The sequence below is a fragment of the Lathyrus oleraceus genome, chromosome 4, assembly GCF_024323335.1.
Source record: "Lathyrus oleraceus cultivar Zhongwan6 chromosome 4, CAAS_Psat_ZW6_1.0, whole genome shotgun sequence".
Taxonomy (NCBI): Eukaryota; Viridiplantae; Streptophyta; class Magnoliopsida; order Fabales; family Fabaceae; genus Lathyrus; species Lathyrus oleraceus.
The window spans coordinates 126620517-126634822 of record NC_066582.1 but is presented as its reverse complement, the minus strand read 5'-3'; the positions used below and the strand labels follow the sequence as shown (position 1 = coordinate 126634822).

General features: G+C 35.2%; 1 protein-coding gene across 3 annotated transcripts; it reads right to left on the bottom strand.

Moving 5' to 3' along the window:
• Window positions 1-1977: 1977 nt before the first annotated feature.
• LOC127073992 (cytochrome P450 736A117) lies at window positions 1978-12814 on the bottom strand. Of its 3 annotated transcripts, XR_007785910.1 has the most exons (4): window positions 11644-12814; window positions 10740-11349; window positions 9664-9732; window positions 1978-2315 (listed from the first exon to the last, which is right to left on the bottom strand). XR_007785910.1 is itself a non-coding variant. In XM_051015247.1 (3 exons), the coding sequence occupies exons 1-2, from the start codon at window positions 12535-12537 to the stop codon at window positions 10741-10743; spliced, it is 1503 nt and encodes a 500-aa protein (XP_050871204.1). In that variant the 5' UTR covers window positions 12538-12814; the 3' UTR covers window positions 1978-2315; window position 10740. The 3 variants fall into 3 exon arrangements, 2 of the variants coding, with proteins under 2 accessions (XP_050871204.1, XP_050871203.1); XM_051015247.1 differs by lacking the exon at window positions 9664-9732; XM_051015246.1 differs by lacking the exons at window positions 1978-2315; window positions 9664-9732 and adding an exon at window positions 10241-10527.
• Window positions 12815-14306: the final 1492 nt, after the last annotated feature.

The window sequence follows — 14306 nt, the reverse complement described above, 5'->3', positions numbered from 1 at the left end:
AGCCAATACCAGTAAGTCATGTATATTGCCCACCCCAACACATGACAAGGTTAAATTTGGGTTCAGATGAACTTTCGGCAGATGTATGGTACAATCCTTACGTGCAAATGCAAGGATCTCTAAAACAAGGAGACACATTTCGCACAAAAGAGGAATGTGTAAAAGCCATTAAGAAATTCAACATGCAACTATTAGCAGATTTCAGAGTAGACAGAACTGACACATCGAGGTATAAAGTTTATTGTCCGAATGAGCACTTCCTTTTTAGGTTGTCAACTTTGTACCGGAAGAGGAGCGAGTCTTGGGAGATTGGATCAATGGGTCCAGATCACACATGCATGCTGACAAACCCAATGCAGGATCATTGTAAATTAAGCTCTCAGCTAATATGCGATGAAATATTGTCTGTCATTGGCGATAATCCGTCGTTAAAGGTGAGTACAATAATCTCGCATATTAGGGCAGAGTACGAGTACACTCCATCATATAGGAAGGCATGGATAGCTAGAACAAAAGTTGTTGAAAAAGTGTTTAGCAATTGGGAGGAGTCTTACAAACAACTTCCAAAATACATGTTGGCTCTAAAAGACTATGCTCCCGGGACAATTGTCAAGATGGAAACATTGCCCGCATATACACCATATGGTACGTGTGCTGTTGGAAATAGAATATTTCACCGTCTATTTTGGGCATATCAACCGTGTATCATAGTTTTTTCTTTCTGTAAACCAATTATACAAAATGATGGTACATGGTTGTATGGAAAATACAAAGGAACGTTACTGATGGCAGTGGCACAAGATGGGAACAACAATATTTTTCCAATCGCCTTTGCCCTAGTTGAAGGTGAGACTGCTGAGGGATGGAGTTTTTTCCTAAGAAATCTCTGATTGCACGTTGCACCTCAGCCTAACTTGTGTTTGATCTCTGATAGACACCCCTCAATCATCAGTGCATATAATAACATTGACAATGGCTGGAAAAATCCTCCTTCGACGGATGTGTTTTGTATTAGACATATTGCTCAGAACTTCATGCGGGAAATCAAAGATAAGACGTTGTGTAAGAAGGTTGTCAATGCAGGTTACGCATTATCGGAACCTTCTTTCAAACACTACCGCGAGGAAATAAGATTGTCAAACGAAGATGCAGTTCGGTGGATCGATAGTATTCCGTTGGAGAAGTGGACTAGGGCATACGACAACGGTCAGCGTTGGGGCCACATGACAACAAATCTTGTGGAATCAATGAACTCTGTCTTTAAAGGCATCCGTAACCTACCAATAACCTCTTTGGTGCAAGCTACATATTTCAAGCTAGGGGTGTTGTTTAAAACCAGACGCTCAAAATGGAGTTCAGTGTTGCAATCTGGACAGTTATTCAGTGATGCTTCAATGAAATTCATCAGACATGAATCTGCCATAGCAAACACATATGTGGTTACGATATTTGACCGAACTAAAGGTTGGTTTAGTGTTGCCGAGTCCATGGATCACAATGAGGGCATGCCGATGGGACAGTATAGAGTCGAACTAGATAGAGGTTGGTGCGACTGCGGAAGGTTCCAAGCCTTTCGTACCCCCTGGTCCCATGTCATTGCGGCGTGCTCAAAGGTTCGAAGGGATTCATCCTACTTGCTATCTGAAGTTTACAAATTCGTCAGCCTTTCAAATGTTTATAAAATTAGTTTTTCGGTAGTGGCAAAATAGGATTATTGGCCAGAATATCAAGGGGACATCGTCTGGCACAACGAAGTTATGCGAAGGAAGAAAAAGGGTCGCCCTAACAGCAGCCAGATTCGAACCGAAATGGATACGGCGAACAAAATGGTTAGACTATGTAGTTCATGCCGTCAACCAGGTCACAATCGTAATAACTGTCCTAGTGTTGGAACGAGCACAACCAGATAAATTCAGATGTACCTCTGTTGCTATATATGGAAAACTAAATTTATTTCAAAGTACCTCTGTTGCAATATATGGAAAACTAAATTTACTTCATAGTAGACGTCTGTGACGAAAAGACAGTTGTTCATAAAAAATAACACAAACAATTAAAACAACTAGAATACAAAAACTATACGATTACAACCATCAAAACAATTTTGAACATGTAATGCATCATCCTACGAGCGTCTTTGTCGATCTTAATATCCAGCCATTCGCGCACTTCTCCGTGTTGGTTGAACGTGGACACAAGCCATTGTATTCTTCTAATCCGTTCAACCTCTCCAATTTCTCCCTCTAACCAACTGTACAACGTCCGATTAAGACATTCAAACGTATCTGTGTTCCAAAGTCGAACATGTATCGGAGCTGCAACGGCAAAAAATATTACATCAGCATTTCGTTTCTGAATGTATGCAGACATTGTTGAAACAAAGAAAATTGAAATTGATCGTCGAACTAGACTAGGAGATGAATTTGAGTGAAAATAATTGTATGCAAGGCGTGGTATTTATAGAGACGGAACATCTATTGGACAAAACACGTGGGTGTCAATTGAATTGGCGCCCACATGACCATTACAAGCAAGCGCCACATGAATTGGCGCCCACCTTAAGAAACACACTCAGGCGCCAAAGGCATTGGCGCCTCCTCATGAGGGCCAATGCAGGCGCCACAAGCATTGGCGTCTCCTCACGAGGCCCAATGCATGTGCGTCAATGCTACTGGCGTCTCCTCTTATTGGTATGGGGGTGCGCCAATTCATCTAGCGCATCCTCTACCAAACTTGGTTATTTTTGTTTTTTTTTTTGAAAAATTGGTTATTTTCGGAAAAAAAATTGAAAAATTTGATTATTTTGAAAAAAAAAATCATTGTTGAAAGTGGAAGACTATGGTCTTAGGTTAAAAAGTCAATGAGATCATTTTTTTAAACAACATATTCTTTACATTATAAGAGGGGAATTAAAAAAAATTATAAGGGTAAATCAAAATTCATTCACATTATAGGATAACATATATTTAACCTATAAATAAATGGGTAATGTTAACTTGTGTCATAGGGACACAAGTTAAGAACTAAAAAAAGTAATGTTGTATTGAAAATTGTGTATTGATTTTAATAAAAATATATATTAATTTTTTAATTGTTTTTCTCAATACAATTTTTTTATAACTAGGTTTCTTAACTTGCGCCCCTAAGACACAAGTTAGCATTACCCTAAATAAATAAATAAATAAATAAAAATTCAAGCTTTTCTATTTTTCAATGCATTTTATCATTAACCAATTTGGTAGAAATATAAAACTAGAAGAATTAAAGGGTCATTTAATCATGAATTTAAAGAACAAGTCACAATGCAAAATCAAAACTTTTCTAAGAATTATAGGGTGGTGGTGATTATGAAAGAGAGATAAAAAAATTATTTTTATTTTTTAATTAATAAAAAAATTGTGATTTGTTGTATATAAAGTTACCTATTATGTTTGTTTATATGCATGTATTTTTTCGACTTAGATTCTTAACATCATAAGGATTACAGTTTCTCTTCTTAAATAAAAAATTGTCTTGATTTCTTTTTAACAAATAAAATTGTAGGCATGGAAATAGTGTGGGGCGAGGAGTGGTTGGGTTAAGCAGAGCTAGACCCGCTCCTGCCTCTCAGACTCAGACCCATCCAGTGTCGGGACTAATAATTGCTAATAATTGGTTCCCCGCCCCTATCAAAGAACGGGTTTCCCCGTGTCCGCCTCGAGAAACGTGTTTCCTGCGTCCGCTCCGCTCCACCCATATAAATTGTTTTTTTAATGTACATTTTTTTAATAACAATAAAAATAAACAATTTAATTAAATAATTGATCATTTTATGAATAATCATAATGCTTGATCCTTTTTATTTAATTTGTATTTAGAAAAATAAAGGTAACGATAATAAACATGATATTTGAATATTAAGAAGTGTAAATGAGTAATAAAATTATTAAAAATAAAAAAAATTAAATTAAATTTTATAAGCGAGGGTAGATACGGGCCTTTGTGCGGGGCTGATAATAGCATTCCCTGCCCCCTCCCCCATAAATAAAAACCGGGTTTTTCTTGCCCCCACACTTGTTCCTAATTAAAACGGGTTTTCTCCATTAATAATGGGGCGGGGGAGGTCAGGCCTGGCTGAGGCGGATTTATTGGTCATGCCTACAAGACTGTCTCTAATATGAGAGTAATAGAAGTGGAGTTCATAAGTGAATAGGCAAAAAAATAACAATTTAAATTAATGATTGTCATAAGTGAATAGTTTTAGATTTAAAATAATAAGTAGTATTAAACATGTTAAAATTATTTTGTACATTATAATTGTACTAAAATATAGATTAAAACTAATATTTATGCATTTTTTATTGTTTGGATTTAATTGATTATATTTTGTGTCGTTTTACGAAATATTTCAATCACATTTTTAATATTGAACACAAGTGCAAATAAGTAATATGTCAATAGCTATTAAATAACAACAAATTATCTTGATAGTAAGTCGATTCTTCAATCATATAACATTGAAAAGATTGGAGTAATTTAGACTTTTTATCACTGAGAACTATATTTATACTCGCTTTCTTATCTAGTTAATTGGTTGTATCATATGTCATTTCATAAATTCTTTTATTATCAATATTAAAGACAAGTTCATATTGTTGGAATTAAACCTAAAACTTTGAGTGATTCCGAGTCAATCTTTATGAACAAGATTCAATCCCACCGATATAATTCTCTCTTGTTCTTCACTATTCACTCGAGTGAATCAACCAACTTTGGTTGCAAGATTGTATCGCTGCACAATGATGATGAAAACAAGAAAAGAAAATTGAATTGGGGAAAGAAAATGGTTAGGGTTTATCGAGAGAGGAAATAAGATGAATTGATTGTGCAGAGTTTCTCTCTGCTTACAAATTGTGATTCTTTATTCCTTTTGCAACTGTAAAACTCAAGTGTTTACAATAATAGGGGTTACTCCCTATTTATAGAGTATGGGATTTCTTGCTTATCAAGCAAGGCCCAAAACTAACCTAACTAACTCAGCTAAACAAACAAATAAAGCTAAGTCTAACATTACTTTCGAAATACTTTTCGACATTTAGACACCTAGGTGATTCGACACTTCCTTACTTCTGTCGAGCAACCTGCTTTGACACAAGGAATTACAATTCAACGCACCACTTAATTCATTATATCTAAGCTATATACATTCATCATAGACCCTAACTTCTTAAACACTTTGACATGCACTCCCTTCGTCATGATATCTGTAATCTGATTCTCAATTCTGCAGTGTTCCATGTTCAGCTTCACTTCTGGCACTTGCTCCCGAACATAGTGGAACCTCGTTTTGATGTGTTTGCTTCGGCCATGCACTATCGGATTCTTTGTCAGATTGATAGCAGACATGTTGTCGATCTTCATGGTAATTGCTCCATGATTCTTCCCTGTAATCTCTTCGACCAAATTCACCATCCAAGTTGCTTGACATGCACAAAGAGAAACAACTATGTAATATACTTCACACGATGATAGTACCACTACCGGTTCCTTTCTCGAACTCCAAGAAAGTGGTGCACCGCCTAGCATAAGCACATATCCAGCTGTGGATTTTCTATCATCAACATCGCTACACCAACTTGAGTTGGTGTATCTCACTAGTTTGCATTCTTTTCCTTCATCAGCTACAGGAAACAAAAGGTCATAGTTGAGAGTTTCTTTGAGATACCTTACCTCTTCATTGCTGCTAGGTGTGATACCTTCGCCTTCTGCATGAATCTACTCACCATACCCTACTCACCATACCTACACCGTATGCTAGATTAGGCCTTGTGTGACAAAGGTATCAAAATGATCCAATGAGTCTTTTATACTGCGTTGGATTGACATCATCTTCATTTGTGTATTTCGATAGTTGCAATATGGGCTCAATTGGCGTCGAAGTTGAGTTGCAATCTTGCATCTCAAATCTTTTGAGTATTTCACCTGCATATTTTATTTGGTGCATCATCAAGCCTATGCCACTCTTGTAAAATTCAATGCCAGGGAAATATGAGAGATTTCCCAAGTCTGACATTTCAAACTCCTCACTTAGGTCATGTTTGAAATCTCCGATCTCCTTCTTGCAACTTCCTGTTATTAACAGGTCATCAACATATAGACATAGTATAATAAATTCCCTATTTCTTCTTCTTACAAATACTCTATGCTCAGTTATGCGCTTCCCAAATTCCTTTTCCCTTGGGAAACTGTCTATCTTCTTATTCCAAGCTCTTGGAGCTTGCTTAAGTCCATACAAGGCTTTATGTAATTTGTATACCTTTTTTTTCTTCACCTTGTTTCATAAATCCAGATGGTTGTGCAACATACACTTTTTCATCCAATGGGTCATTCATGAACGCGTATTTCACATCCAACTGACATGTGTGCCAGTTGTTCATGTTTTTTAGACCAGCAACCAATCTAATTGTTTCGATCCTAACAACAGGTGCAAAAACTTCAACGAAATCAATTTCTTCCTTCTAAAGAAATCATTTCGCCACAAGTTTTGTCTTATGTCGAGTTACCTCACCTTTGGGATTCAGTTTCACCTTATATACCCACTTCACATTGGTTTCCTTCTTTCCTTGAGGCAATTCGACAAATGGCCAGGTGTTGTTGTCTTCGATGGACTTTAGTTCATCATTCATTGCTTTCACCCACTTTGAATCCTTCAATGTCTCAACTGCATTGACTGGTTCGACATCTGCATAGAAAACATAGTGTACCAGCTCACCTTCATCATCGACCATATCATCTGATATAATCATACATTCTTGCAACCTTTCGGGCATGTGTCTTGTCCTTTGAGATCTGCTTGTGCTTGCTTGACCTCTGACTTCTTCTTGTTAAACTTCTCTTTCGACTTCAATTGTTGGTTCTTCACATAAGATTCTCACTGAATCCTTCTTGACATTTTCAGTCCAATCTTATTCCTTAAGCTTGTCTATGATCATGTCCATGTTGATCATTACTTGCTTGTTCACTGTTTCGAACAACTTGTAACCTTCAGTCGAATGATATCCTATTAGGATCATCTGACTTGACTTGTCATCAAGTTTTCTTCTCAACTGATCTGGCACATATCTATGTGTTATAGATCAAAATACCTTCATATGACTTAAGTTAGGCTTGATACTAGACCAACATTTTTCTGACGTAACTCTTTCTACCTTCTTTGTCGTACATCTGTTCAATATGTATGTTGCAGTCGACACAACTTCTCTCCATAATTCTTTTGATAGATACTTGTCTTTAAACATACTTCTCATCATGTTCATGATGGTTCTATTCTTCCTTTTTGTCGTTCCATTCTGCTATGGAGTGTAGGGTGACCTCATGTACAATTCCTTCTTTCTCATATAATACGTCGAAGTCTTTCGACATATATTCTCCACCACCATCAGTTCTCAGAATCTTGAACTTTCGATCACTTTGTCTTTCAATCATAGATTTAAACTTGACAAATACCTCGATCACTTCATTTTTCTTCTTGTTCAGGTAAATCAATAGTTTTCGACTGAAATTATCTATGAATGTGACGAAATATCTCTTACCTCCAATCAAATCCACCTGGATAGGACCACACTCATCAGAGTATATGATTTCATCCTAAATAAATTTTACGGTCCTGCTTTGTGAAGATGTTTTAGTGTTAAATTAAAAAATTTAACTAGTTTCCGTTGACCTTAGTTGAGTGACTGAAAATCCATGAGCAGATTTAGTGTTATATTCAAACATTTAACTGGTTTCTTATATGTAAGAAAGTAATGACGTGAGATTCTCATTCTGCCTTTCGATTCAGAGTTCCTCACCAGGACAACCGAAACGTCATTTTGTGACATTAGAATGATATTTGAAACAGAAGACTCGACAACAAGAAGGTGCTTCATTTTGTGACTGTGTATCATTAGGGTAGTTTGGCTAAAAATGCTATCATGGAAATAAATCTTTGATATTGAATATTTGAAACAATACTTCATTTTATTGCAGATATATGGCTACAGTTATAGGTGTCAGTGATCTGGATTCCGTGAGATGGAAAAACTCGCAGTGGCGTAATTTATAGGTAAGTTTGTGGCATCTTTTAGCAATTTAATGATTATGATGGTAGATATTTATGTAAATGTGAATCTTATGTTCTTCAAAGAATTTAGTTTCAAATTTCATTATTCTCAACTGATCAATTTTTTTTTCAGTCACACTAGATTGGTAAGGAATACTACGAGAGGGCCAAATGGAAATGACAATCATAGAACAAACGTTCCTCACATTCGGTTGGAATTCCGTGAAACAGTAAGGATTTATTAATGCTTACACAAAAAATTTCTTGGCTGTGAAACTTCTCATGTGTAATACTGAGTTTATTAATATATGCTTAATTAAATTCATTTATGGTTTATGTATGCTTGGGGAAGTGTTTTCTTGTACTATTAACTTAGGCTAGAATAAAAAGTGAGGCTTGGTAATAGATAATTACAGCATTTGTTAAGATCTCAGGCACTCAACATTTTTAGATTAAGGCACAATAACTCAGCACTCTAAATCTTTGATTCACAGTATGTTTGTCTCTCTTGCACGTTTGTTGCATCTCGCATACACAATCCCGTTGCACACGGAGGCCGCATGTCAATGTTTGGTGCAGATGTAGAGGTCTTGGTTGCGGGTTTGTTGCACACACAATCCCGTCGCTGAACCCCGCATTCTGATTTGTTCAAAACTGTCTTGGATGTGCTGCCAATTGATAGCAGAGACCATCACATCTAATTCGCAGGATTATTTGGAAAGTAAGTGACAAGGTGAGTTCGCCAATCTTTGCAACAAATACAGATGATGATCCGGTGCTACATGAACATCGATGTTACGTATCGAAGGTTAGCTACTTCGATCAGGTGAATTCGCCAATCTTTTGTGATGCTCTTTCTTTTAATATGAAAAAAGTTTGATGTAAACTCTGACCACTATTAGTCACCTATTGATTGTTTACGATGTTTGACGTTTGATATTATTCAATAACAAATCACTTTGCTATTCACATTTAGTCTACTAATGGGTCATATCCCTCTTATACAGCTTCGCAGATGAGTAATGTTCCGCATTTAACATCTAACAAAAGTTTCACTTATAACTTTCTTCATATTGTTTTTGTATTCTTATTAGTATCATGATGGCTTATAATTGTTGTTCTCAATTAGTTGTGGTTCTGTTTACATTCTCTATTTTAAGTATTATAAATTAGTATTGTGATGGTTTATAATTGTTGTTCTCAATTAATTGTGGTTCTGTTTACATTCTCTATTTTTTGTATTATAAATTAGTTTTTCATACGTTGTTCCGCATTTAACATTTGACAAAGGTTTCACTTAAAGCTTTTCTCATATTGTTTGTATTCTTATTAGTATTGTGATGGTTTATAATTGTTGTTCTCAACTCATTGTGGTAATATTCACATTCTCTATTATTTGTATTATAAATTAGTTTTTCATATACTGTTTCCGAGTGAATCTGCATTTTCATGTATTACATTGTGCAGGAAAAATACAAGTTTTGTTTAATTTTTTTAATTTAGCCCTTTGACTCGACACTAGTAACAATTAAATTAATTTTTTTTATTTTAGAAAAATATCTGCTGCAGAATTATCTGTTTACCTGCCGTATTCCTGCGGTATTATCTGCGGTTATTTTTGAGGTTTCATCTTCGGATACCTGCGGATATTCCTGCCAAAATAGTTAAGGTTTTAGCTAGGAACCATTAACGGCAGGAAAACCCGAAGGAAAGTTTTTCTTCGGAATTTTGACTTAAATCTACCGGAAAATTGAATCTTTCTAATAGTTTATCATAGACCAAGATTTGGAGTATCTTGTTCTTTTTGGAGACACTGGAAGAAAACAATTTCTTCAAATCTCAAATTTATATGATGTGTATAGAATTATTAGGATATAAATTGGATGCATTTAGCTCATCAAATAACTTCAAACCATGTGTGAATTTACATTAATGAAATCGGTAAGAAAATGTCTATGTTTATTAAGTTGGTCAATAATTGACATTTGAGAATAATATCTCATTTTTCTTTTAGGAGACAATGTAAACAAATTTTCATTAAAACTTTAATTTTATAAATTTCCAAAATCATCAAAGAAAGAATAATAGTGAAACGTGCAATATATATTACCTCAATTCGTGGGTTAGCACTAATAGTAATTAGAATATACTAATCGTGCAAGAGAGAACAACACAAATATATTTAAATCTCGAAAAAGCCAAATAGCAACACAACAAAAACCATATACCTAAAACAAGTAAAATACAAGCGTTCAAAACAAGGACACACTCACATGCGGTAAAGAGCACTAAAAAGCAAATAAATCCTAAACATAAAACCTCCACATACCTTTTCTTTGAGCTAACACAAAACGCCATGCTTTCAAATAAGTTAGAAAATCATTACGATCAAGATTTTGAAAACTTGCCATGTTCCTCGGTTTCCAAACAGATCAAATGCAAGCCAGCTAAAGAGAATCAAAATTTTCAAGAAAAACCGTTTAGAAAATGCACACCTATCCTCCCCACAAATATATATATATATATAGAGAGAGAGAGGATTGTAACATCTCAGTGTGGACACTTCTGAAGAAATGTGTTTGAAACAGACACTAACACATGCATTAAATTTATTTATTTTTTGAAATTATTATGGATGTCGACAGTGTTTCCCATGTACCTCATTCATAGGTTGCAGTTGCTAGAAGAGGAGTCTTTCTATGCATGGTTAAACCAAATGTTTCAGACATGTCCAAGTTTTCCAATCCTGCAGCATCACCATGTAATTCCCAATTAAATTTATGCACAAGGTTGGCCAACACAATTTCACCGGCAGCCATAGCATAAACTATCCCTGGACAGCCCCTTCTCCCTGCTCCAAATGGAATCAATCGGAAATCATTTCCCTTCACATCTATTTCACTACTCAGGAATCTCTCTGGCTTGAAATCTTCAGGTTGATCCCAATATGTTGGATCTCTTGCAATGGCCCAAGCATTTATGATTACTCGTGTCCCACCTTTGATGTGGTAACCAGTTACTTTGATATCTTGTCTGTTTTCTCGAGGGACTAGTAATGGGATTGGTGGATGTACTCGCAGTGTTTCTTTAATCACTGCTGGTAAGTATTTCATGCTACGCAAATCATCTTCTGTTATGTGTGTTCTTCCATTAGCGACTGCCCTTGCTTCTTCTTGTAATTTCTTCATGATATTTGGATGTTTTAAGAGTTCTGTCATTGTCCACTCTAGCAACGTGGATATTGTGTCTGTGCCACCAGAAAACATGTCCTATACAAGTAGAATAATCAAACTATAATTTAACAACATGTTCAGACAATTTTGAAGGCGTACAAGACAGACTATCGCGCACAGGTTTAAAATTTGTGGCAATTAAAACAAGGTAAAATAAGTTCTCTTAAGATATTATCACAGCTAAATAGTTAAATAGAACCACTATTTATTTTGCCCAGGTCTAACCTACAGATGACCTCCAAAAACATGAGAATATATTCTAATGACATAGATGCAGTGTTTTAAAAATCCGATAACAGAGGAAATATAGAGTTTTAGTTTTATGCTTACCAACAACAGAGCTTTTATGACAGTTCTGTCAATTGGAAAGCCAAGTGATTCTGTCCTTTGAATCCAAAGCAAAACATCAACAAAGTCACGATGATCTTCAGCACTTGAAAAATCACTGTCTTCTTTCTGCTTCCTGATATGATCTTCAACAACATCCTCCAAAAGATCATCAAACTCTTTAGCCACTCTTTTTGCTCTTGCATAAAATCCAGAAACATGGGTCAACCAATCAAGCCAAGGAACATAGTCACCAACAATAATAGTACCTAGTAACTCTGTAAACTCCATCAACAACTTCTTAAACCCCTTCCCACTTTCACCGCTATACTTTCTCCCCAAAGCAACCCTACAAACTATATCGTTAATAGTTGTGGAGACTAATTCACTTATATTCACCGGCACCGAACCAGAACAGCACTGCTTTATTTTCTCCACCATAAAACCAACTTCTTCCTCTCTCACAGCGCGAAGAGATTGAACCCTTTTAGCACTGAGAAGATGTAAAACAGAAATACTCCTTATCTGTCTCCAATACTCTCCATATGCAGCTGTGGAAACATCTTTGCAATCATATAAAAGTATGTCATAAAGTTTAGTTTGGGGTCTGTTTGCAAAGACGCGGTCATGAGTTTTCATAATCTCACATGCTGCTTCAGGTGATGAGACTACAAGAACTGGTACACTCCCAAGATGGATTTGCATGAAAGGGCCATATTGTTTAGCCAGAGATTGAAGTGTGCGGTGAGGGAATAGGCCAAGTTGATGTAAATTTCCTATTATAGGGAATTTTGGAGGAGAAGGAGGTGAGTTTTTGGTTTTTGTAGAATTGGAATACCATTTGATTATCATAAAAAGGATGAGAAAGATAGAAGAGATTATTATGAGTAGCAGCATTGTGTTCTCTTAGCTTTTCTTTTCTTCTTCCAGTTGTAGTAAAGCACTACACTGTTTTATGTAGTTATTAGAATTTGGTCTTATTGATACAGAGTAATGTGTAGTGGACCAGTTTGTTTGTGAGATCTCGTGAATCTGAGTTCTACTATAAATTACTAATTCCAACTACGGATAATAATAGCTAACAAACTAGTGTAAGCTATAGACAATAATGTCATAGTTTTATGATTTAAAATATATAAGTTTAAATTTAATTTGAAAGATTCATTCCATTTCAGTTGGAATTCATCTGATTTAAAATTATCTAAACATATCACAAATCTAAGAAAAATAAAAATGGGGCGGCGCAATATGCCATTTTATACTTTGTCACCTATTAATCAATTGATATTCCATAAATTCATAAGAGAAGTTATAAATTTCAATCTATATTAGAAGTAGTATAAACAAGACTAGCGTGACCTATGAAAAAAACGAAGAAAGTACAATAAAGAAGACGGCATAAAAAAAGAAAAAAAGAAAAAGAAAAAGAAAAAGAAAAGTTAGAGGAAAGCTACATAAAAAAGGGAAAAAAAAGTTAGAGGACAAAATAAAAAATCCAACCAACAAAAAAAAAAACAATAAAACTAAATTAACAAGATGCAACAATTTTAGATCAATTAAAGAGTTGATATCTTTAGTTTAACTTCTCTTGTTTATTTTGTTTTTGGTTCAAGTGTGTGTGATAATAACTCCAATCACATAATTGTATTAAAAAATATGCTACATCGAGTAATTTTATTAAACTCTTATTTGAAAAGAAAACTTTTTTTAAATTGGTTGATTTGTGAACATTATATTCAACTCTTTTATAAACCATTTGAGTTCATATTCTACTCTAATATTAAGTATGATAAAATTGGGATTTGAGCCTTTATCTTTTAGGGGATCAGTATGCATTTGGAACATCATGATTCTCATATTTCGTTGATATCGAAGAATCTCCACCATCAGAATTATTTATTATGTTTTTACATATATTTTATGTTTGTCATAGTGAATACTAAAAACATAAACAACAAATGTAAGGAAATGAGACTAGAAATGATACTTAAATAAGAAGTGAAATAAAGGAGTAACTAAACGCAAGATGAATTTGATAGTGGGACAAACCAAGGACAACGGACTCAAGAGAGAAATATGAAAAAATTTAAAATCACCAGAGCCTGAGAGGGTTCACAAATAATTGTAAAATTCAGTTATGAGAGGGAATGCAGATCGTTTGGAAAGTCCCAAGTGACCTTTGTATAATGGAGTCGTGTGAAGTGGATCGACGTTGCCCAATGAAAGAAATGGAAGATGAAAATTCAATCGTCAAGATTACATCTGGAAAATGTAACGACACTTGAGTACACTCAAGCACCCTAGTGGAAATTGTCACGCCCTAACCTATGAACCTATGGTCACTTGTGAAGAAAACCTGTGAAACGTCTTAATGATGAGACGAACATTTAATGTAGCTGCCTCCAAATCTCTTCCACTTCTCAGCACGAGATTTCGACTAAGAGTACTCAGCTTAGTCCCTTGAAGTACTTCTCCTATTTCACACCAAAATAAGCCTTGGGGCAACTGTTCTGGACCTGCCATAGGCTCAATATGGGATAGGCCCAAACCTGTGAAACGTCTCAATGATGAGACTGACATTTAATGCAATTGCCTTTAAATTTCTTTCACTTATCAACACTCGGTCTCGACTAAGAGTACTCAACCCAGTCCCTTGAAATATTTCC

What these genes read in the sequence shown, in the direction of transcription:
- LOC127073992 (XM_051015247.1), bottom strand. Translation starts at nt 12,537, where the DNA reads ATGCTGCTACTCATAATAATCTCTTCTATCTTTCTCATCCTTTTTATG. An exon ending in TCATAAAAGCTCTGTTGTTG is followed by an intron (nt 11,350 to 11,643) that starts GTAAGCATAAAA and finishes CTACTTGTATAG; the next exon opens with GACATGTTTTCTGGTGGCAC.